This window comes from Syngnathoides biaculeatus, chromosome 22 (assembly GCF_019802595.1).
Source record: "Syngnathoides biaculeatus isolate LvHL_M chromosome 22, ASM1980259v1, whole genome shotgun sequence".
Classification (NCBI taxonomy): Eukaryota; Metazoa; Chordata; class Actinopteri; order Syngnathiformes; family Syngnathidae; genus Syngnathoides; species Syngnathoides biaculeatus.
In genome coordinates this window covers 1,768,330-1,794,764 of record NC_084661.1, presented here as the reverse complement: position 1 = coordinate 1,794,764, position 26,435 = coordinate 1,768,330, and the positions used below count along the sequence as shown (strand labels likewise).

General features: G+C 41.0%; 1 protein-coding gene across 5 annotated transcripts; it reads right to left on the bottom strand.

Annotated features, from left to right (window-relative positions):
• Positions 1-1,335: 1,335 nt before the first annotated feature.
• On the bottom strand, positions 1,336-22,419 carry gsg1l2b (gsg1-like 2b). 5 transcript variants are annotated; one of them, XM_061810859.1, is made up of 7 exons: positions 21,954-22,419; positions 18,960-19,007; positions 12,984-13,136; positions 4,460-4,571; positions 3,690-3,846; positions 2,283-2,339; positions 1,336-2,183 (listed from the first exon to the last, which is right to left on the bottom strand). In XM_061810859.1, exons 1-7 carry the CDS (start codon positions 22,252-22,254, stop codon positions 2,175-2,177), a joined length of 837 nt encoding a protein of 278 aa, XP_061666843.1. In that variant the 5' UTR covers positions 22,255-22,419; the 3' UTR covers positions 1,336-2,174. The 5 variants fall into 5 exon arrangements, with proteins under 5 accessions (XP_061666843.1, XP_061666842.1, XP_061666840.1 ...); XM_061810858.1 differs by having other exon boundaries at positions 1,336-2,339; XM_061810856.1 differs by having other exon boundaries at positions 1,336-3,846.
• Between the last annotated feature and the right edge of the window lie 4,016 nt (positions 22,420-26,435).

Here is a 26,435-nt window from a genome sequence, read left to right as displayed (position 1 = left end):
CCATTCTGCCTTGCAGTCTTGATGTTAATTAACAAATGCCGATTTAAAGACATTTCTCAAGATTTTTGCCAATTTTTCAAATTCATCTATCTCTCTTGCAGAGGGATTAACAGAAAAAAAAAAAACACCCAGTTATCTATATTAAACATCCAAGTAAAGTCATGCTAAAATGCAGAATACAGCTAATTGGTAGAGGATGTTGCAGCCCCTAATAACCATAATAATGAACATAACTGTAGTACTTGTGTACCCGTTAGCGCTTGAATATCACCATGTCAATCAATGCATACCTACTGAGTGATATCATCCAAGTATTGTTCCCGTAAAAAGGGAATCATTTTTTTTTTATATGGCTAATGACGGAGAGGGACGAGTGAGAGATTCTTTAAACGAGCTCACGTTTGAGTGGTTTTGTATTCTTGAATAATGAATGTTACTAAATGGATGGTGGCGGTCGAAGTGATGTGCATCACTTAGGCCTTGAGCACATGCAGGGCTGCATATGTGTGTGTGTGTGGAGGGCGGCCTGGCTCGGGTCAACACATTTTGGGGAGCGAGCAGGCAGAAACAGTCTTGCAGATGACATACAAGACAACTTAAGGAACATGCAGGGTCAAGTGAAGTCATTGTTCTTGATTTGGCTGTTGGAACACATCAGACTTTGTGATGCCTACTTACAGGGTTTCATTTTGCATGCGTTTGCACTCATTTGAAAAGCAAAATAAATCTATTTTTACCCCAAAAAGCAGACTGCAATCTGTTACTCATTATTTTTGTCATGTTACTTGCAAGTCTCTAGGAGTCTGCACCTTTTGATTCCGTTTTAGATGTTACCCTATTAATATCATGTGGTATCATCTTGTTCAAAAGGAGTCTTATTTTCTGGGGGTCCCGGCACCATTGGGAATAATGTAATTGTCGTCCTAAAACAGATTGCGCTGTTTGCAAATTCATTAAAAAATTAAATAAAATTATCCATCCAATTTCCAATTGCTTTTATGCGGTTTTTGTAGTCTTGAAGTTATTTCCGTAATTTTAAATATACGTTCCGCTTTAAATTTTGAATCTGGTTTGCTTACATTAATGAATTAAAAATGCATTATAGAAAGTATTTATATATATTTGTAAAGTATAACTTTGGTCATTTTAGAAGTTTGCCGTAAACAAACAGGTCATATCATGCAAAGTTGCCCCGAGCCTCAAAAAGATTGGTGACCCCTGAAATAGGTATTTTTGTCGTCCTCTAAGGAACGCGCTTCCGTCGTAAAACGAAGAGCGCTGGTGAAACGGAAACACGACAAAGGGTATGACAGCACTGCCCTCTTGTGGCCAATATGTAAAAAATTCAACTTTAATATTTCGTACATACTGCAAACTGCATATTATCCACAAATTGTAACCAAAGGACATCTACAAAAAGTGCCACAAACATTTTACGTTTAGATAAAACATGCTTTAGTATTCAGTCCATTAAGATAGAATTTAAAGTCAAACCAAGACATACCACCGAGTTCTATTTACATAATTCACTTTAAACAAATCTAATAAGACACTTGTAGCAGTACGCATTCTTTCAAATGGACTTAAAATGACTGGCTTGTGTTTCACAACTTCCATAATTCTATAGTAACACAACAGCCAGACACATGGTATAAAGTTCACATAGAATGCAAGCCTTCTCTGTTGATTTTTGGCAGTTTGCACAGCTGCTACATGTTTTCTTGAAATTGGTATCCTAGTAGAAGAAATAAACAACCTTAGACGGGAAGGATCCTGCTGTGAGGTAAGACATCCACCACTGTAGTCTGCATCATTTTAAATACACACATACACTATGAGGAGGAATTGAAGTCAACTATTTAATAACTCGCATATTTTCGGTCGGACTCAAGATCTGTCACTACAAGACATCATCTTGATCCACTCACAGCAGTTCTGCACTACTTTGATACAATAAAAAACATCAACAAACTCATCTAGACAGTATGTCACGAGGTACACCTACGCAACATAATGAGGCGCAATAAAAAATCCATTATCAAAATTCAAATGCACATGGATTATAATGAAAGTATCCTTGGCAGATGACAAGTAACGAACACTACTTTTTAATGCGGCATGCCATGGGTGTCAAACACAAGGCCAGGGGGCCAGATCCACCCCGCGACATCATTTTAGGAGGCCTGCAAAAGCAAATCATGCATGTCAACATACATGACTCTTGCACAAATTAAAAAATTTTATTCATCCATCCATCCTTTTTCTTAGCCACTTATCCTCACAAGGGTTGCAGTAGTGCTGGAGCCCATCCTGTCATCGGGCAGGAGGCGGGGTACACCCTGGCACATGGAGACAGACAACAGCTGCACTCACAATTTTTATATGTAATAAATAATAATGCTGGAAGTATTGTCTTTGTTTTGAGCTGAAATTCTCTCAATATTATGATCATAAAAATATCACATAATGTCCAACTCAACCTAATGAGTTTATAATGAGATCAATATGTAAAACCGCTTGTGCTTCAGCTCATGGAAGCAGTATTACAGTATCATTGCATTGCTCGAGTATATTCACACTAGCAAAGGGCCCATTTTCGCAAGCACATGAAGCACAACTTCGTCAACAAAGTGCGCTGATGCATGTCAAGTCTATTGTTAGAGTTAACAACTCGACTCCGATTCAGTGCGCATTATTTTATGCTATACACAGAAAAAAATGCTGGCAAACCCCCCCCCCCAAAAAAAACCAAAAACAAAAACAAGACTATCCTCTTGTATTACCTTTTGAGGAAAAAAAACTATACAATAATACACATCTTGCTAATCCCTCTACATTAAAGCGGACATCGAATCACAAAATTGCGGAGGCTTGGAAAAGCCTTCTATAAGATCACGTGTGCATTTTATCATTCAACACTAATACTTTTTTTTTTTTTTTTGCTATATAAAAAAATAAACAAGTGTGATGGTAAGCTTTAGCTGCCTATTTCATCGGTGGACCAGCAGTCACTGTGAGTTGTGTACAAACTTTGTCACACACACAGTTGTTGTAACAGTGTCTACATTATACATTGTACGCACACTTAACATTCATTTACATTTTTAACTTTAGCCTTGCGAATCAACAGATGTTAAAGAAATCTTGCACATTTTCCTGCTTTGTATTACATTGTTATCTACATTGACAATACATCGATGTGACGCCGTCTTTTGTCTGCTTGATATAAACAACTCTAAACTCTACTTTCATGGTACAATTATGAGAGTAATGTGTATTTTGGTACAGACATTTTAATCGTTTTCTTTTGTGCGCTTCAGTTGAATAGTGACACCAATTTTGGTTACTTCTGTTAAAAATGGGCAAGATACAATTTTCTTGCTTTTACGATAAGTAGAGATATATAGTTTCCATCAGATAAGGATTTTATTAGTTAGGGATGGACGGGGCTGGGGGCGTCTTCGTAGTTCTTTTCGGCCCCCGATAATCTAAACTAAGGAGAAACCGTAACTGTCTTCTTGATGTTGAATATTTAAATATCTGCTCTAACAGTACTCCTCCCCCTGGGGGTCAGGCAGGTCGTTGAGGTCCAAGAAGATGGAAGTGTTGGAGAGTTTGCGGCCGTCGGATGAAAGGTCCAGCAGCTCCTCCGCGGTGCTTGGCACCGAGCTGATGTACATGTCCCATACCTGCTCGGGAGCGTCGAGCTCCAGGAGCTTTTGCTTGATCTTGAAGTTCTTCTCAATGTTCCTTCGCTTGTGCTTGAACTCCAGGATGGTTTTGGTGTAGCGGTTGATGGTGGTGACAGAGGACGCCATGCACGCCGTGAATGAACTCCACGCTAATCTAAAGAGGAGTATACAGTAGTTTTAACAACAATACCATTTCAACAGATTTCTTTATATATAGAATTGGATCAAATTTTCAATATTTTTAGTAGATTTGTTTCAGAACACAAGTATGAACGTTGAGTTCAAGAAAAAAACCCAACGGTTGAAAAACATTAATGGCCCTGCAAAGTGAAGAGTGTTGATAACAAGGCTAACCCTGCCAAATTATAATGAATTATATAAAAAAGACCATATATTATATAAGACTCCAAAATCATGAATAATAAACTCTCTTGACCTTCACCTGTCACTCAAATACAAACAATTTGTGCAGTATGCGCACAAAATGTCTGTAGGGTGATCATCCACAGGCCCAAAATTGTCTAATTTTGTCATCCTCCCTGTTGTAGCGAGTGCGCTGTTGTCTTTCTTGGGAATCACTGTTTTTATTTAAAATTTTCCATGTGGCTTGTGTGCATTTTCTTTCCTGTACAATGAATCTTAAAAGGATGTCATCTTTCCTGACTGTGTTCAGGGTGAATGCATGCTTAGAAGTATAGCAAATTAAAAAAAAAGAAAACCTTTCAAACTCCAAAATGCAAAAAAAGCATAAATGTTTGTTGACTCACATGTATGACCAACTGTAGTCCCATGTCTGAGGTTTCCAGTCTTCTGGGCCCAGACTGACAGTCAGCTGAAAGGCTGTGGTGAACATCATGTGGGCCACCATCCCGAGCAGGCCTGTATAAACAAGTAAACAGATATTCAACATAAATAAAATAACCGTGCACTTCCCCAGCGTGTCCACTTGATGTCAGTATCACATTACATGCCGTAGTGGAGGCAATGGATCAACTTCACGTTCATTCATTAAATTACTCGCACTAGATTAGATTTTGAGGCAGAGGTTTCACGAATGGACAGTTTTTATATCATTTCATCAATAATGATAGATTTCCTTTTGAAACTTAAATTACTGATGCGATGTGAATTACAGTTATCCTTCAAAAGATCACAATTATATAAATAAAGTCACATTTTTCATTACTTATATGCAAAAGTGACCACTTCCAGAAATAAACTTTTGAAATGTGTTTCAGTTTGGGATATGTAGGATTTGTCTCCTCTTGCCTATTATGTCCATGTCACTTTTCCAAGCTGCCCATCCTCACGAGGGTTATGGGAGTGCCGGAGCCTATCCCAACGAACTTTGGGCAAAAGGCAGACTACACGCTGAATTCGTTGCCAGACAGTTGCAGGGCACATATCGACACCATCACTGAGCGGGAATCGGGACAACATCACAAGTTGTCAGGCAATAAAATGCATCTTTTATTGTCCTTGCGCACACGCTCACACTTTTATTCCCATTCTTTGATCGCTGTATAAACCACGAATGACTGCGAGTACAAAGGTAATCTTGTGCGGTTCCTCTTGAAGTAACAACCATAACCACCTCCAGTTATTCAAAACAATGTTTAATAGCTTAGCTTGCTAGGATGCTGAAAAATACCACGAGTGGATTTGGTAATAAGCTTGGGAGAGGTGCACAAAAAAGGGTCTTTTTTATTAAAAAAATACAATAAAAACGCAATGGACACAAGGAATTTATAATTCCCATTTCCAATTCTGAAGGAGGCATACAACACAGTGGATTTAAAATTGCAGCCATGATTTGAATAAATAAATCAGAGCAACCCATGTGAGGCTTTTAAAGTTTTTGTGTTTTATTTGTATTATTTAGCAGGCATAGCAATGTAGCTCAACATTACAGCTGCTCAATCACTTGTTGATTGTTTTTTGGGTTCAGGACGAGTCGCTAGCTGCCAGCGGCTAGCACGATGACGGTAAAGACACACGGAAAACAGTGATATGCAAATTTGAATTCTTGCAGAAACAAAAAAATTCAGCATCGTCATTAATATTGGTTTACATAAATTGACGAGCAGATTTATGGTTGACTTAGAGTGCAGTAAGATTTGTTGAGCACTGTCATCATCAAACCATGACTTAAGGTTGCGTGTCATGTCGTTATCTCCAAGTCAATTCAACTTTGCATTTTAATAGAAAATTCATTTTTATTTTGTAATACTTTGTACATGTCTATGGCAGTCATGGTTTCATCTTGCATCATAGCAACATCTTATTTTGCATATTATTCTTTGACAAAAGTCTTTGGGTCTGCAGCTGAAAATGCCTCTTTGCGCTGTTATTGATGAAATTTTTGTGCATCACCAACATAGAAAGCCGTGATTACATAAATTGCTGCACTCGGGCAGAATCCTCGCATCTCCAAAAATATCAGTTTTTAGGGAATATAAAAATGGCTTTGTCAAAGAGAGGGATCCATTTTCAACACTTCAGATAGGTCAACAGTTTGTAAAAAGACTTTCGAGTGCAAAACTGTCTATTGATAGGTTTTCAATGACGTCAGTGCAGTCCTTAGACCAATCGCATAAATTAACGATAGAAAAAAAAAAAAATCACGCTTCACCTATCACCTGTGTTCTCTGACCACTATGACACACAACATGGCGTGATTGGAAACCTATCCATTGAAGTGCGATTTTTATGAAAGATTTGGGAAATATTTTGTATTGGTCCTGAATAAACATTATAATGTAAATATAACATACGAGGTATGCCAGAAAGGTTCCAGGACTCGTAGTTTGTTTGAAATATATCTTTTGTGGCACCACACTGGGAACATTTTTTAATGGACAGTCGTAATATTATGGCTTCCGGTCTTCAAGCTAGTAGCACCTTAAACAGAAAGCTCTGACCAGCCCGATTGTAATCCAATAAATTTTGGAACGAATGTTGTGAATACTCGACATGGTACGCTCCTGGTGACGACTTCAGTGGGCTAAAACCACCACCTGTGCAACCTAAGTACCAAAATTGGAGTCGTATCGTTCGCGTCGAAACAGCTCGGCCTAAGTTAGCCTAGCTGGGGCCGCTAACAACGAAAGCGTCTGTTTTCCAATATTTAGGTAGGAAGGTAGGAGGAAAATATCAAACGCTAGTATCTACACGTCCTGCAAAACCTACGTATCGTATACAACGAGGATAGTGAGTACAAATAAGAAGTTGGGTGAGTGGAAACCCCAACTTAAACTTGCTTATCGGCCTAGTATTCCTTAGCTTGGCTCGTTAACAACGAGACGGGATTGTGATCAATTCGTGGATCTTGAAGAAACATTGAATGTGAGTAACTTCATAACTTGTGCGATGAGGGCCGTGAGGATTTAGGAAATTTAACAAGTCTTATCTTAGTACCCAAATTGGTGCTGTATCATTTGCGTTGAAGCTACTCGGCCCAAGTTAGCCTAGCGTGCTAACGTTATTACCTATGTAGAGTATATAACGAGGACCAAACATCAATCGTCGACTCAACTTTGAACTAGTGAGGGGCTTTGTGGTTTGAATCCTCTCCATCCACGTATCCTTTAAATCGCCATATCCTTGAAATTTTTAACACAAGTAGTCTGTGATTTGTGTATCTTATGTGCTGACTGTGTTTATTGTGATTGTTTTCATTTGACCTTAACTTTAACATAGATTAGGTAGTATGTAAATTGTGTATCTTTTGTGCTGACTTTGTTTATTTGATTGCTTCCTTTTGATTATCTGCTGCACAATATTGTGCTACCTGTTGGCCTGTCCCAAGCCCGGATAAATGCAGAGGGTTGTGTCAGGTAGGGCATCCGGCATAGAACTGTGCCAAACATATACGAGTGTTCATCATACGAATTCTACAACAGTTAGGAAAGGAGAGAAAGAGACTTGGTAGTGGAACGCCAAAATACAGGAAGTCATCTAAGGAAAGAGATTATTTTAGATTAAGAAGAAGTGGGATACGGAGAGGACTGTGGAGAGGTGTAAGGAATACATTGAGATGTGTCGTAGGGTAAAGGTAGAGGGGGGAAGGCTAAATAAGAGGCATATGACATGTACACCAGGTTGGATACGAAAGGAGAAAAGGAGCTCGACAGGTTGGCAAGACAGAGGGTTAGAGATGGGAAGGATGTGCAGCAAGTAAAGGTGATTAAGGATAGTGAGGGAAATATCTTGACTAGTGCCAGTAGTGTACTGACTAAATGGAAAGAGTACTTTGAGAAGTTAATGAAAGAAGAAAATGGGAGAGAAGGCAGAGTAGAAGAGGCAAGCGTGATCGACCGGGAAGTGGCTTTGATTAGTAAGGGAGAAGTTAGAAAGGCACTGAACAGAATGAAAAATGGAAAGACAGTTGGTCCCAATGACATACCAGTGGAGGTATGGAAGCAATTTGGTGAGGTCGCTGTGGAGTTTTTGACCAACTTATTCAATAGAATACAAGTGAGAGAGAATATGCCAGAAAAATGGAGGAAATGTGTGCTAGTCCCCATTTTTAAGAACAAAGGTGATGTTCAGAACTGTGGAAACTACAGAGGAATAAAGATGATGAGCCACACAATGAAGTTATGGGAAAGAGTAGTCAAGGCGAGACTCAGGACAGAAGTAAGTATCTGCAAGCAACAGTATGGTTTCATGCTGAGAAAGAATACCACAGATGCATTCTTTGCCTTGAGGATGCTCGTGGAAAAGTACAGAGAATGTCAGAAGGAGCTACATTGCGTCTTTGTAGACCTAGAGAAAGCCTATAACAGAGTACCAAGAGAGGAACTGTGGTACTACATGCGCAAGTCCGGTGTGGCAGAGAAATATGTTAGAATAGTACAGGACATGTATTAGGGCAGCAGAACAGCGGTGAGATGCGTCGTTGGTGTGTCAGAAAAATTTAAGGTAGAGGTGGGACTGAATCAGGGTTCCGTGCTGAGCCCCTTCCTGTTTGCTGTAGTAATGGATGGGCTGACAGACGAGGTTAGACTGGAATCCCCTTGGACTATGACGTTCCCAGATGATATGGTGATCTGCAGTGAAAGCAGGGAGCAGGCGGCAGAACAATTAGAAAGATGGAGGCACGCAGTGGAAAGGAGAGGAATGAAGATGAGCCGAAGTAAAACAGAATATATGTGCGTAAATGAGAGGGGCAGAGGAGGAAGCGTGAAGCTTCAGGGAGAACAGATAGCGAAGGTGGATGACTTCAAATACTTGGGGTCAACAATCCAGAACAATTGTGAGTGTGGTAAGGAAGTGAAGAAACGGGTCCAAGCGGGGTGCAATGGAGAGTGTGGTAAGGAAGTGAAGAAACGGGTCCAAGCGGGGTAGAACAGTTGGCGGAAGATGTCTGAAGTTCTATGTGACAGAAGAGTATCCGCCAGGATGAAGGGCAAAGTTTATGAAACAGTAGTGAGGCCGGCCTTGATGCACGGATTACAGATGGTGGCTCTGATGAAACAACAGGAAGCAGAACGAGAGGTAGCAGAAATGAAGATGCTGAATTTCTCGCTTGGTGTGAACAGGTTGGATAGGATGAGAGCTCATTAGAGGGACGGACAAAGTTGGATGTTTTGGAGACAAGGTTAGAGAGAGCAGACTTTGATGGTTTGGACAAGTACAGAGACGAGAGAGTGAGTATATTGGTAGAGGGGTGCTGAGGATGGAGCTACCAGGCAAAAGAGTGAGAGGTAGACCAAAGAAAAGGTTGATGGATGTTGTGAGGGAGGACATGAGGACAGTGGGTGTTACAGAAGAAGATTCACAAGATAGGCTTAGATGGAAAAAGATGACACGCTGTGGCAACCTCTCACGGGACAAGCCAAAAGAAAAAGAAGAAGTAATATTATGGATGACAGAAAGGAAGAAAAACACCACCCTCTTCTGCAACCTCCAAAACGAGGTCAATACAAAGGCAAATTTGGGGCCTCCAGCATGGAGAGCAATTATTCATAAATGAATTAGTTTGCTAAACTTCAACCGTCCCCTGTGGGTAGAAGAGGTTGAAATAGTGTTCATGTGACAATAACAATATTAAATAGCTGAGAGCAGTAAATTTGAATAGCTTCTTGAGGGCAGTTTTTTTTATATTAGGGACAGTGTTTCAATAGAAAGCCGATCTTGTATTGCATAATGGATAAAAAAATGTGCCTTTTTTGTGTGTGTCTATCAAATATGAATATTCCTATGATATAAACAGTCAATTTTAGACTGACTTTATTGTGTCATCAACACCTGGGCTCTGATAAAAAATTTGTTAGGGACTTTCATCTTTTATTACACTTTATTAGGCAGGATTATTGTCTGTGTGTATGTGTGCAAGAGCATGTGCGCCTCTGGTATTGTCTTATGTTTCTGGTGCAACAATCTGATGTCTTTTCAAACATATTTTTAAACTGATGAAAATTGAGCTCAGAGGGGATTTTATAACAACCATTGAGACAATACTCTGAGTTTATATATCAAAAAAAGTTGTACAAAAGATCAACATACACTGAAAATTCCCATCAAATTTATGATACATGCGCACTAGCCAATTTTCATCTCATGTCTGTGTTTATGTTCGTGAATCTAAAATCATTCTCAAACACAAAAAAGGGCATCCATTTAATTAATCTAAAGCGAGGAGGTTAGAAAATGTGACATCCCCCACTATAATCAGACTGAACTTTCAACCTTGAGAGCACTATGGGGTGGCTGTAATGAAATACAGTAGATGCTCAGAGTATACATACAATCAGTTCTTCAATGTGGACTGAAGGGTGAGTAATGGCTCAGTCATTTAGCCGGTGGCTCTTACTAAGCAGGGAAGTTATTCATGTGCAGAAAAGTCTTTGCGGCTAAGCGGAGTATCTTTCGCTGCACCGAGCCTGGTGGTCAGCATCATTTTCACTCAGTGGATTAGAGAGAAGGTCATCGTAAATTCCTTGACAGAGGCAGGGGAGGGCGACGTGCCAAGTGGCAAGAAATTCCAAAATGGCTTAAACTGGCCTCAATAATACAAGCAGAATATACAGTAGGCCTGCAGTAGAGAGAAACGATTGAAAGATGTTTTTTTTCCACCCCACACTACACCTTGCAACTCGAACAGGAACCCATTGACTTGGACCAAAGTACTGAAAAATAAAATACCTTCTGGTTGTACACCTAGATGTACAGTGAAGAAAATAGGTATTTGAACACCTTGCGATATTGCAAGTTCTCCCACTAAAAAATCATGGAGGGGTCTGAAATTTTCATTGTAGGTGCATGTCCAATGTGAGAGAGATAATCTAAAAAGAAAAATCCAGAAATCACAATTTAATTATTTTTTTAACAATTTATTTGTGTGATGAAGCTGCAAATAAGTATTTCAACACCTGTCTATCAGATAGAATTCTGACCCTCAAAGACCTGTCAGTCCGCCTTTAAAAGTCCACCTCCACTCCATGTATTATCCTGAATCAGAAGCACCTTTGTGAGGTTGTTTGCGGCATAAAGATACCTGTCCACCCCATACAATCAGTAAGACTCAAACTTGTAACATGGCCAGGACCAAAGAGCTGTCCAAAAACACCGGAAATAGAATTGTACAACTCCACACGGCTGGAAAGGGCTACGGAGAAATTACCAAGCAGCTTGGTGAAAAAAGGTCCACTGTTGGAGCAACATTAGAAAATGGAAAAATTTAAATGTGACGGTCAATCTCAAATCGGGGTGGAGCCCCATGCAAGATATTACCTCGTGGGGTCTCAATGACGCTTAGAAAGGTGAGGAATCAGCCGAGGACGACAGGACTTGGTCAATGACCTGAAAAGAGCTGGGACCACTGTTTCCAAGGTGACTGTTGGTAATACACTAAGACGTCACAGTTTGAAATCATGCATGGCACGGAAGGTTCCCCTGTTTAAACCCGCACATGTCAAGGCCTGTCTTAAGATTGCCAATGACCATTTGGATGATACAGAGGAGTCATGGGAGAAATTTTTGTCGTCAGATGATACCAAAATGGAACTTTTTGGTCATAATTCCACTAATCGTGTTTGGAGGAAGACGAATGATGAGTTCCATCCCAAGAACACCATCACTACTGTGAAGCATGGGGGTGGTAGCATCATGCTTTGGGGGTGTTTTTCTGCAAATGGCACAGGATGACTGCACTGTAACTTAAGGAGAGGATGACCACGGCCATGTATTGTGAGATTTTTGGGAACAACCTCTTTCCGTCAGTCAGAGCATAGAAGATGGGTCGTGGCTGGGTCTTTCAACATGACAATGATCCGAAGCACATAGCCAGGAAAACCAAGGAGTGGCTCCGTGAGAAGCATATCAAGGTTCTGGCGTGGCCTAGCCAGTCTCCAGACCTAAACCCAATAGAAAATCTTTGGAGGGAGCTGAAACTCCATGTTTCTCAGCGACAGCTCAGAAACCAGCTGTATCACAAATAAATCGTTGAAAAAAAAAAAAAAAAAAAAAAAAATCATACGTTGTGATTTCTGGATTTTTGTTTTTAGATTATCGATCTCACAGTGGACATGCACCTCCGGTTAAAATTTCAGACATAGATTTTTAAGTGGGAGAACTTGCGATACAGCAAAGGTGTTCAAATACTTATTTTTTTCACTGTATAACAGTATCGGTATTGTACTTACATTTAAAACGAGGTAGATACTTGTCAATACTAAACAAGTGAACACGTACTTACTTACGTGCTACTGAAGCCAAGTGAACGCTGTACCGGTTTTTCAAAGCAGTCCTCCGTGAAATGCTTGGAACACATTTCTGTCCACTTTGATTTGTAAGTCCAATGCGTCTGCTTTGTCTTCACAAACCTGGTCCATAACCTGCCTATCTGTTCATCTTTCAGCAATTCATGTAAGCTGACTCCGTCACCGTTTGAAACAGAACAGCCGTATCTAACACACTTCCTTGATCATCATTTTTGCTAACTTTTTCACTCTCTATAAATGTTGTCTTGACATGATGTCACATTCTGGGAAATTACGGAACTTGCCGAATCTAAGTGACATTTCGAACAAAATCTTGAGACTGACTTTGACGCTAATTTATTTCATTTCTATTGTGTTGAGAATTTTTAAAATATATTTTTTATGAAATTTTAGCTACATTTGTTTGATAGACAAATAAAATACATTGCCTCTGGATTAGACTTTTAAGGATCAGTTGCTATGGAATGGCACACAAAATCAGAGCGTTTGTAGGCCTCATGGAGAGTTGATAGATATTTTGGTTTCCTTGATCGTCTGTCACTGGTCAGGTCTGGATTTTACCCACCTGAAAGCACGGTGAATATGGCAGCAAAGGCATTGAGCTTGAGGCCATCGATGACGTTGCCAAACTGGCACACTTCTATTGACATGAGGATGCCCCCGGTGGCCAAGAGCATGATGTACAGGCACTCCGCGACGATGCACAACCACAGCACCCCTATGGAAGGTGGGAGACGAAACAAGAATTACAAAGCTCTATAAAGGAGGTGGGGGGGGGATGTCATATTCAAGTTGTTGGAGTGCAGGAAGACATGTTTGAGAGACTGATGGGGTGGGTGGAGGCAGTGAAATGGGAAATGAGGGAAGGGGGATTGAAGATGAATATGGAAGAGGTTGGCAAGGCTAATGGGAGCAGACATGCTAAGAACGGGGTGGGGCGGAATGAGTCTGTAAAGGTGTATCAGTCACCCTGTCGCCCGTATGATTAACCTTCACTGTCAGAGAAAATATCAGCTATTGCGCAAAATATCTATGGAGAGTATACGACCAAGGTGGTACCCTGGTTGCCCAAAATGTCCTTATTGAATGATGGATGTGAAACAAAGAATCCACTTGCTTCTCATGGAATTTGCCACAAACATGAATGTGTTGGTCATTAAAGTAATTTATTGACCAATTTTTGCTCTAACTTAAGAAAAAATTGGGCAAAAACACACAATATAACAATACTCACTGGCATATATTATCCACTTCATTTATAGAAAAATTTAAACTAATATTAATCCAGTTACTGTGTCACATACAGTTGCTGTTAAAGTCTTTTGTTTGTTTTGTACAAGGGACAGTGAAAAAAGTAATGATCCTGGGAATAGTGCCGGGCTCTTTAAAATGCTTTTTACAAGGTACAATATGACATAATTCGATTTTCTTTCCTAAAAAGCCTATTGAAAAAAAAAAATCTTTCTTGTTTTTTGGGAGGGCTCGAACAGATTAATGGCACATCTCATCGCGATATTTCACATTTGGATGCGATCACACGTTTTGGCGTATGGACCTGAAGCCAAGATGTGATGACCACAATTTCCCTGTATGCATCAGCAGGGAATCAGCCAGCTTCTCTCAACAATATCTAGCATTCCATAACACCAATGATACTGATTAATTGACATCAGTTGACATGAGAAAACATTCTGAACCCTCAAAAGATCGTCATGACTCATTCAATTTGTCGTCTGTCCAGCAATGATGATTGAAAATAGGACAACTGGATGCATGTTCCTTATTTTAAGCAGTTCTGAAATCAATTCAAGCCTCCAAGCTAACGTTTATCTGGTGAATACAGATTGCTGGCCGAAGAATGAGCAACGAGCGTTTAAGTGTTCCCTTGAAAGTTGTGTGCAGCCATCTGGTATGTTTGTCCTGGAACTCAATGGTCTGAATAGCAAGTATGCCGCACAAATTGCAGAAGGGTCCCCTTAATACACTTGTATTTTTTACATTTACATATAAAGATGTAAATTTGCATCTTTGGGACATTTTTGCATTCCATTTGCCATTTGGACACTGTATATGTGAAAGATAATTGAGTTTGTAATTTAGAAATAACGCAATACTATTGGTTTCTTTCCTCACTGAAATATTTATTATCTCAACTAAACTATCATAGCATTCTCACCACTAATATTAAAAAATAAATTGAACAGGAATGGGAAAACAATCCCTTTTGCAGCATTACATGAAGGATTAATTCCAAGCGGCACAGCTGAGGGAACCGATAAGGCGAAATGTGAATGAATCAAAGGAGGAGATTGAGTTGCGCCTGCGACCTGGCAGCAGGTAGATCAGTGCAAAGTAGTAAGAGTTCACTGTGTATTATGTAGTATTATCCAGCCATCCATTTTCTTAGCCACTTATCCTCACAAGGGACGCAAGAGTGCTGGAGCCTATCCCAACGGGCAGGAGGGAAGGTACACCCTGAACTGGTTGCCAGCCAGTCGCAGGACATGTGGAGACAAACAGTCACACCCACATTCACACCTAGGGGCAATTTAGAGTGTCCAATTATTGTTGCATGTTTTTGGGATGTGGGAGGAAACCGGAGTGCCCGGGGAAAACCCATGCAGGAATGGGGAGAACATGCAAACTCAACACAGGTGGGGCCAGGATCGAACCCTGGACCTTAGAACTGTGAGCCCAACACTTTATTGCTGACCCACCATGCTGCTCCATGTAGTATTAGTTTAGAATAAATATGTAGTGCATGCAGATTCTACATGACCATTTTTATGCTCCAGGACGCCGGTCAACCTCCACATTGTTGCGGTTTCCAAAAAATGTTCCCATTGGTAACGACAGAAACAGAACTAATCAGTAAAAGTGTCAGTACAACTGCTAGTATCGTGATTTAAATAAATAACTGCACATCACATTTTATCATTTATAAGTAAGGTAAAAGCAGAAATTAATTAATAAATTATTTAGATGACAAAACAATAGACTTGGCCTTTGACTTTTATGGCTTATGATAAAAGGCACCTCCTATATCTTTTTACAATTTTTAACTGTCAAAGCAGTGCGAAAAAAGGTGAACAAATATAAATAATTAGATATTAAAAAACATGAATAGGTGGCACGGTGGCGCAGCTGTTAAGCGTTGACCTCACAGTTCTGAGGACTCGGGTTTGATCATGGGCCTCCCTGTGTGCAGTTTGCATGTTATTCCTGTGCCTGCATGGGTTTTCTCTGGGCACACTGCTTTCCTCCCATATCCCAAAAACATCCAATAATTGGACACTCTAAATTGCCTCTTGGTGTGATTGTGAGTGCGGCTGTTTGTCTCCATGTGCCCTGCCATTGGCTGGCAACCAGTTCAAAGTGTACCCTGCATCCTGCCCGGTGACAGCTGGGATAGGCTCCAGCACTCCCACGACCCTTGTGGGGATAAGTGGCTCAGAAAATGGATGGATGGGCAAGGCATGTGAAATATAATCTTTAATCTCATGAAAATTGTCAATATAAAGAGTCAGCGTTTCTAAGTAAATTAATAAACATGATCAGAGAGTACACAGGAGGAATGGAGATTTTGTTCACATTATTTTTCAAAGGATGGCAGCATTCTTATTAATCTGTCAATTATGAATCATTTTCATTTAGCCCATAAGGACAATATTTAATCAACAGCAAACAGTTTTGGCTTTTGCTTAATTTTGTTCATAAAGAACCTTTAGAGGTACAAGGCAGTCACAAAAAGTGCACAGGATAGGTTGTTCAGAAATATTCCATTCCATTTTCCAAGCGGCTTATCCTCACAAGGGTCACGGGAGTGTCGGCACCTATCCCAGCTAACATCATGAGAAAGGTGGACTACACCGTGAACTGGTCGCCAGTCAGCTGCAGGGCACATATTGACACCATCACTACGCAGGAATCGAGCCCACGTTGCCTGTACCACTACACCTTCAGTCACTCCATCCATCCATTTTCTGAGCCACTTATCCTCACGAAGGTCACGGGACTGCTGGAGTCCATCCCAATTGTCATCGGGTAAGAGGCAGGGGACACCCTGACCTGGTTGCCTGCCAATCGCAGGGCATAAAAGAGAAACAAGCACTTAGGGGCAACTTAGAGTCTCAAATGAATCCACGTTTTTGCGATGTGGGAGGAAACCTGAGTGCCTGGAGAAAACCCACACAGGCACGAGGAGAACATACAAATTCAACACAGGTGGGGCTGGGATTTGCACCTTCGTCCTCAAGAACTATGAGGCCAACACTGTACAGCTGCCAGACCGTGCCGCCCATATCAGTTACCCATTGTTGAGAAATAAAGTTGAATTAAATTGAGTTTCAAATACTGCTATGAACCATTTTTTTCCCCATCCATCCATTTGCAGTATCGTGCGGTTATGCGAGAGCCTATCCGGCTATCTTTGGGCAAGAGGCGGCGTGCACCCTGAATTGGTCTTCTGCTCATTGTAGGACATTTAAAACAATTCAGTGGAATAAATTCAATCACTCATAATATCACTTGTTATACATGATCTATTTTTTTTCATGATCCACAGACCTTGGAGGATTTCATCTCTCTCTCTGAAAACATTTCTGTTACTTTTTTTCCATAAACAAAGAAAGCTTTTTGTTGAATGACTTTGGAATTTTAAAAGTATTTTTTATTCATTTATTTTTTCGTTTTCATATTAGTTTTAGGGTGGCACACCGGACAAGCTGGTAAAGCATTGGCCTCACAGTTCTGAGGTCCTGGGTTCAATCCTGGACCTGCCTGTGTGGAGTTTGCATGTTCTCCCCGTGCCTGCGTGGGTTTCCTCCGGGCACGCCGGTTTACTCCCACATCCAAAAAACATGCAAAATTAATTGGACACTCTAAATTACCCCTCGGTGTGATTGTGAGTCTGGCTGTTCGTTTCTATGTGTGCCCTGCGATTGGCTGGCAACCAGTTCAGGGTGTACCCCGCCTCCTGCCCCTTGACAGCTGGGCCTCCCCGCGACCCTCGTGAGGATAAGCGGTGAAGAAAATGGATGGATGGATGGATATTAGTTTTACTCTGACCCTGTTCACAAATGGAAAACAGCCTTTATGTACCTACGGTACTCCACCTGTAACAATAGACATTCATTTGGACACACGGTAAATAATATCATACCTTGCAATCTGTATGTACGTGGAATTATAAATTCATATTTTATAATACTGTAGGGAAATTTCCACTGCATTTATTTGTAATTTATGGCAAAATGGGGAGGACGTTGGCTGTGCCACACTTCCATTAGCAATAATGATGACGGCGATGAGTACAGTGATGGAGTTTGTGGGGCCACCATGGAGGAGTCTTGCATGGGGCATTATCAATGCTAGTTAATGTCATGAGCAAGGCTTGGGCACTATCAGGAGGGGCGTGGCCGGGCCGCTGCTCTGGGCGGTGCCATCTCTGACACCTGTCACAGCTGTTTCGCACAAGGCACTGTGATTAGACCAAGTACTTAAATTGGAGTTTTGTCACTGGCATCTGCCAGTTCGTTGCTTTGTGTTAGTGAGTATGCTTCACTGCATCCCAGGTTACTCTGCTACTTAGTTTCACAGTCATCGAACCCTGTTTCTCATTTTTTGATGCTGTTTTCTTGGACTGTGTATTTGTGCATCTTTTCAGTTAAGATTAAAACCACTGAATTATGCCTTTGCCTGGGAGTCCTGCATTTGGGTCCGCCTCCGCGCTGTCGGGATGTGACAGTTAACACATGTCACTGGGCTAGTTTAATCATACCCTGCTTCAGTGCCGTCTTTCCTCTGTATTTATAAGTCAAAACAGGAAAGATGTGCTCATAGTCTTGTTCTTTACATTAAGTAGCTTACGGCAAGAGACAATTTGGAGACCACTTATCCCCCTCCAATCAAGGTGAGGAAAGGCCAGTTCATTGGATGTCTCAAAGATTATTATGATCCTTTCGGTGTCAGTAAGATTCAACGATGTTCTACAATGTTGAGTCTACATCATCATCACATCTAAAACCTCATGGATGTGGTCTACACTGAGTTTGTACAATCCACAGATTTTATGACTGTCTGGTAAAACATAACGATAGCCAATCAACAATTGTTCTGAAGCTTGTGCTGTTGCGGGATGGAACAAACGGAAAAACAAATGAGTGTGTTTTGTAATACAGTAATAAAAACAAAGGAGAAAATTTTGCCACTGCAATGCTGTACCAGTTATCCTAACTTCTAGTTATTTCTTCTCCTAGGATTTCTTCTTTGTATTTTTAGCAGTCTGGATACTATGTGGCACCATGTTCCCTCTGACAGGTTCGTTTTTGTACCATACCATGCTGCCACTCACTATAAGAGCAAGGAAAACTTCAGTTCATTCAGATAATTTTCTTGTCTTGTGTAGGGTCTGAAGAATTTACAAATCGTTATGATTACCAACCTTTCTTGTCATTAGACTTGCTGCTGAATGGTTGAAACTTTTAACTATTACCAATGACAATTTGTACAGTGAAATGAATGATTATGATTGTCAGCTTACCTCTTTCATTTGCAGGTGCAACATAGATAAAATTTCTGCAGTTTTCACCTGTAAGATAAAACAGTGACATGTTTCGACTGCTCCATTCTAACATCATCTGTTAGCATTCGCTTTAAACAATTCAGTCTCTGCATGTTTAACTTATATAAAGCAATTCAAATCAATGCAGGGATTTGTTCTGAGGGGATGTGGAAGCTATGCCATTCTTAAAACCTCCCTTGTTTCTTGTCTGTATGAGTGTCCTAGGATTTTATGCTCAAAAAGCTTTGCAGACGCTGTTGCTCCCAGATGGCTAAAGTGGAAGTGAAATGAAAGCTGGATGTGGTGTTGTTTCAATAAAACCTAAAAATCCATCCATCCATTTTCTGTAGTACTTTTCCTCATTAAGACATGCACTGGAGTTCGTCGCTGGTAGTGAAAGGCAGCTTAAAGCCTGGAAAGGGTTGTTAGTCAACATGTTTTTAAATCTATTGGATTGTGTATTTCTGTCACTGAACAAAAAGGCTATAAAAGAGAAATGAGAACTACAAGCTTGTTAAAATATCACAACTCATCCCAGGAATCAGTTAGTCTCTGTAAAATGTATACATAAAACATGCTATACATAAATAACAGTTAATAACAATGTGTGTGGTGGCTAGCAGCTAACATCAAGAGTCAACTGCATTGACTGGGCTTCAACAAACATAAAAGCAGTCAATCCTTCCATGCTTGCTGAACAGCTGTCTTAATGCTGAAGTCTACAAACTCCAATTCCAATAAAGTTGTAACGTGTAAAACCTAAATAAGAGCAGAATGTGCTGCATCATTTTTCCTTTTACCAACATTCATGAACTGTTATGGGAAATGAGGAAACTAATTGTTGAAGTTTTGTCGATGGAAATCTTTCGCTTCTTGCTTGACTTATAATTAATATAATTAACTACGGCACTCTTTTCCACTTTGTGTCAGTCGAGCTCAGATGAACTCGAGCCTAAATAAATCAGCAGAGTTTCTGGGTGTTGTTGATGTATGGCTTTTGCTTTGCATAGTAGTTTTAACTTACTTTGGTAGATTGTTCTCCCCACGCCTGCATGGGTTTTCTCCGTGCACTCCGATTTCCTCCCACATCCCAAAAATATGTAATAATTGGAGGCTCTATATTGTCCTTAGGTGTAATTGTGAGTGCGACTCACTGATCTAAAAAAAGAAGACTGGATGGCCACCAAAACAGAAGTCGCCATCTTGATACTCCCAAAACAACAATGCCGACCTGTGCAGCGACAGCGATTCACTGCGTTAATTGCCAGTTTCGTGGCTGTGAATAAACATTCCACAAGTAAGTTAGAAAGATTTAATTTGACACTGTTAAATTTTGTTTGTAAAGGGTTTTTATGTTTCTGATGAGCTTAATTCACATGAACAAAGTTTTGTTTACGGTTGGTGTTCACTCTTCACCTTTATAGGCTGATGGTTTTTCGCGATAAAACGATGTAAATAATTTCCCAAACTTCATCAGTGGATAAGCAAGAAAAATTTTCTGTCAATTTGTGATGAATTTCATAACACAAATTGCAAATTGAATTTGATTTTCAAATGCCAGGAAACAAATTAAAAATTTCTGTCTGAAATAGGACGTCGCAGAGACAACAAATGAACAATATGTTTCGCATGTATTTTCCCATTGCGAGTCATTATTTCCAAAAATATATCTAACTGATTGCCTTAAAATTTAATGTTTTCACAAAGGGGTGAATCTCACCCCATCCTTTCTTATTAGCAACTAACTGTCCCTTTTGCACAGGACAATGACACGCACCTGTTTCCAACTAACCAATCCGCCTGCAGGTTGTTCCAAACAGGTGTTTGTTTGCCCACTCTTTTTTTTTCCCCACTTTCCCACTCTTTTAGTTTTCCCTGTCCTGTCTTTGTTGGAAATTGTTGCAGGATTCAAATTCAAAATGAGAGAATATCCATCCATCCATTTTCTTAGCTTAGGCTGGGTTTTGAACCCCGGTCCTCAGAACTGTGAGGCAGAAACTCTGTTTCGCCAGTATGCATGCAATAGGAATAAATGTATTTGTTGACATACAAGACTTCTCATGTTCATGATAATTATATTAGTGTCATTGAGTCTCAACATCCTGCAAAAAAAGGAGAGTATTTGTACTATTTTATGAAATAACCATTCATCTATCCATTTTCTTTTGCCGCTTATCCTCACGAGGATCGCATTGAGTGCTGGAGCCTATCCCAACTGCCAATGTTCAGGAGGTGGTGTACAGCCTGAACTGGTTGCCAGCCAATTGCAGGGCACATTGAGACAAACAGTCGCACTCACAATCACACCTACAGGCAACTTAGAGTGTCCAATTAATGTTGCATGTTTTTGGGATGTGGGAGGAAACCGGAATGCCCAGAGGAAACCCTTGCAGGCACAGGGAGAACATGTGAATTCCACACAGGCGGTCCGGGATTGAACCCGGGACCTCAGAACTGCGAGGCCAACGCTTTACCAGCTGATCCACCGTGCAAAATTACATGGCTGTGAATCTTACACACAACAAATCTCAGGAAAACAAAGGAAAATATTTAATCATTATTGTAATTGTTTTTGTACTATTTTCTGAATGAATGAAGAAAATGCATTGATCGTCAAAACATTGTGAACGCCTATCAGCATTTATTGATCAAGCACAAAAGCAAGAAACATTGTTATACTTTATTGTGCTAAGTGCGTTTGAGGGCATGTGTGTGTTGCAGCGCTCACGCGAAAGAAGATTAGGGAAACTGAAATAGCACCATTCTGAAATGGTGGCAAAGAAAACATTTGAATTTATGCAAATGTTTCTCAATTAGCATTCTCAATGAGTTCAGCATTAGTGGCGATATTTGGCTGCCAGTTCTACTACACAAGTAAAAAGCGGAGTTACAGGTTTTAAGTGCACTGGGCAAATGCCATCAAAGTAAAAAAAAAAAAAAAAAAAAAAAAACTACTTGGCTCGGTCTATTTACCGGTCATGTTGATGTTCTGCTCGCAGGAGAACCAGATCCCGGTGTGAAACTTCCTCATGACGTACTTGTCCTCGCCGGTCTCCCAGATGTACTGCACCAGCCGCGTGTCGTTCAAATTGGAGCTGTTGAACCTGATGCAGAAGGACTGCTTGGTCGTCACCGGGCCGGTGCAGAACGGCTTGACGACCTTGCGGGTTCCGGCGCACCAGTGGCTAGTCCCGAGAGCCGACACCGCGAGGAACAAGGCCACAAAGTTCAAGGTGAGAGCCAGCGACGCTCTCCGCCGCCGGTCTATCCCCATAGCGGCGGTGACACCGGAGGACAGAAAGCGGCCCGAGTTCTCCTCCTCAAATCCTCATAATCCGATTATCCCCGTTGATGTATCCGCGGCTAATTAGTACGTGGATCATCCGTGCGCCTCTCGCATCTGCTTCTGCACTGAAGCCCGCCCGCTCATTTTGTAAAGTGCGCCCCCGTCCCCTCCCACCCCTCAGCCCCCACCCTTGGCAAGGCGCACACGTCTTCTCACAGTGCAACAAGAGCACAAAAGATGACGTGACACCATTTAATCAATAAATCAAGTGTTTGCAAATATTTGCACCCGGCACAACAGTGTCCGAATTTCATCCCCTCCTTAGCCCTTTGGATGAATTGCTTTTTCAGTATTTATATGACAATAAACACACAAGTGAGGAGGACAGTTTTTTTTTTTTAAGTGGCAATATATTTTGCAGTGGCGTAACTTTGGTGTGAAAGATGCCCGAAGGCTGGCGAATATTTTGTGTGTGGTTGTCAAACTGTTCAGTGGTGCAGGCTCCCTCTAGTGATACGTGAGAATCACAAATTCACCGTGAAAGTCTCTCGTATCCATCCATCCATTTTCTTAACCGCTTATCTTCACGGGGATCACGGAGCCTATCCCAGCTGTCAATGGTCAGGAGGGAGGGTACACCCTGAACTGGTCACCAGCCAATCACAGGGCACATGGAGACAAACAGCCGCACTCACAATCACTCCTCGGGGCCATTTAGGGTGTCGAATTAATGTTGCATGTTTGTTTCCGTGAGGATAAGCGGCTTTAGAAAATGGATGGATGGATGGATGGATGGATGGACATCAAATAGGACTAAACCTCTCCTGTTTCAGGTCAGTCAGGATCACACAAAAATATTTAACTTTGTTAAATGGCACATTATTTCAAGAGATAATTCCTTAGAGAATTTTACATTATTTTCTTCGAGGTCAAAAGTTTACATACACAAAAAGTACTGTCTTAAGAGAACACGGGAAAGACCAGATGATGAGGTCATGGCTTTGGAAGCCTCCTGAGAGATTAACTGACAACATGTGAGTTAACTGACAGCACACCAAGGGGTGTGTTTGAGAAGACACCTTAAACACGCTGCTTGCTTCATGCTTGAAATCATGGGAAAACCAAAAGAAATCGGCCACAGAATCGTAGAGCTCCAAAAGTCTGGCTCATCCTTGCGTGTAATTTCCAGATGCTTGAAGTTGCCACATTCATCTGTTCAAACAATTATACGCATGTAAAAACATAATGGGAGTGTCCAGCCATCACACCGCTCAGGAAGGAGAGGGACTCTGTATCCCAGAGATGAACTTGTTTTGTTCCGAAATGTGCAGATCAACCCCAGAACAAAAGCTAAAGATTCCAGCATAGTACTGTCAGAAGCTTGTGGAAGTTTACCCAAAATGTATGATGACCAAGTCATGCAATTCAATGGAAATTCTACTTAATATTAAGGAAATGTATGTAAACCAGTAGTCACTGATAGTGTAGTGGTACACACACCTGACTTTGGTGTTGGCAGCGTGGGATCGATTCCCGTTCAGCGATGGTGTTGATATCTGCCCTGCAACTGACTGGTGACCAGTTCGGGGTGTAGTCCGCCTTTTGCCTGAAGCTGGCTGGGTTAGGCTCCAGCTCTCCTGTGACCCTTGTGAGGATAAGCGGCTTGGATAATGGACATGTATGTAAACCTTTGACCTCGAAAATAATTCTCTACGAAAGTCTCCCTCTCCTTCTTTTGGCATTTCATCCATCCATCCATTGTATTTGCTGCTGATCCTCATGAGCGTCACGGGGCGTGCTGGAGCCTATCCTAACTGTCAATGGGCAGGAGGCGGGATACACCCTGAACTGGTTGCCAGCCAATTGCAGGGCACATTGAGACAAACATGCACACTCACAATCACACCGAGGGGCAATTTAGAGTGTCCAATTAATGTTGCATGTTTTTGGAATGTGAGAGGAAACCGGAGTGCCCGGAGGAAGGCACGGGGAGAACATGCAAACTCCACACAGGTCAGGGATTGAACCCAGGATCTCAGTACTGTGAGGCCATCACTTTACCAGCTTGTCCACCGTGCCGCCATGGCATTTCACAAAACTAAATAATATTGGTGACCTTGACTGACCTGAAACATGAGAAGTAGTCTGATTTGACATCTGGTAGCGAGACAAAAAAAATTAAACGTGTTTTGGCGCATTGTATGAAAACTTCTGAGTGAGAGAGAGAAAGAGAGAGAGAGAGAGAGAGGAGAGAGATCCATCCATCCATTTTCTTAGCTGGTTATCCTCACAAGGGTCACAGGAGTGCTGAAGCCTATCCCAGCTATCACCGGGCAGCAGGCTGGGGACACCCTGGCTGGCAGCCAATCGCAGGGCACATAGAGACAGAACAGTTGCACTCACAAATACACTTATGGGCAATTTAGAGTGTTCAATTTATGTTCCATGTTTTTGGAATGTGGGACGAAACCGGAGTGCCCGGAGAAAACTCATGCAGGCACAGGGAGAATATGCAAACTCCACATAGGCGGGTCTGGGATTGAGCCCAGGATCTCAGAACTAGAGGCTAATACCTTCCAGCTGTTCCACCATGCCACTCAGAGATCCTTTCCAAAAATAAAATGTGTATATTTCCATAATTTCATTCAGAAAGTTGAACTTTCATTGATTCTAGATTCAGGGCCCACGTTTTGAACAATTCTAAGTATTTATGTTAACATCGTATTCATCTGTACATCATTTGTGTCTCCAGCCCACCCACAAAATGAAGAATTGCAATTCTTTTTCAAACCTGACCGGGCACTAAAACTGCAAATTAGCTGAATTTAAACATCTTCAATGTTTCACATATTATCATGTAGAAAGGGGATAAAAAAATCAATGGGGAGGAATACTGTATACAACATTTCAGCACCTCTGTAGATACAATAAATAACATGGCTTTCCTGTTGTAGGCTTTTGTGTTTTTGTGTTCTAGTGACATTTACTAACTAATTAGCTAGAAGCCTGCAATCACCTCAAACCGAAATTAACATCTGGTGTGCCTGGCTGCATTTATAATTTACAAAGTTGTCCAACAACAATTTTTGTCATCATGTCTTACCTTTATTGTTTGTTGTAATTGTTTCCTGGTTCTGATCGCCTGTCACGATGCGTATTAGCACCACCTTTTGTGCCACGAGGACTTACCAGCCTGCATGTTGTAGCCTATTGTTGCCTTGCCATTATTTTCAGTGCCTTCTGAAAAAGTGTAGGGGGCATGTCCCCCCCTCATAAATTACACTTCTTATATTGTGCATCCCATACAATGCACTTTAAAACAGTTCCAAAGTGCGACATGCTTTTGTAAAAAGATGAATAAATACACTTGAATGCCGCAAAGGATTTATGCCAAAACATTTGGGCAGAGTGAACGACTTACACTCTTCGGCAATCATCTCGATGTCACATAGCTTTATTAGCATAATAAAGTATAAGTGTAGTAAAGCAAGTAAGCACAAAGATTTAAATGGGGAGAAATTACTGCCATTGAAACTTTGCAAATGGGACCTTGAGGGCAAAACAAATAACAAAGCAGCCCAATTCCTGAATCTCAAGACAATGTCCTGGACCAACCAATTCAAATCAATGAGGAAACAGAGCTGAAATCTCTCTTGAAGTTGCTCATCTTAGAACAGTGCACTTGACAAGCGGAACAAGATCATTGTTCTTTGGGTTTAAAAAAAAGACTTGATCTTGTAACTGAAATAGTCTTGATATGTAATTAGTTTTCATAGTTATAGGATTGCACGCGGCTTATGGTAGTACCAAGCTGCGACTAAAGTGAACCACTCATTTGAAAATATTGAGCTGAGTGACAGCTAGACACACAATATTTATTTTCTTGATGAAATTAGCCAGCTTTTGGGGACAGCACTTGTCTTACGCAAATAAGTGATGAATGTATACCTCATATCATAGTATACTGGCTTGGTGAATGCTGGGTCTGGCTTCCATTACCATGAAGACCAGGGGTGGAGCCTGATCCTTGACTAATCAAAAGCTCACGTTAATCTTTGAACCACCCCCCCCAAAAAAAAAAAAATAAATAAATAAAAATGCAATGAAATCTTTGACTCAATGCAGGTGGCTTGGACATGGTAGCTTGAATGTCACACTAGTGGGTGATG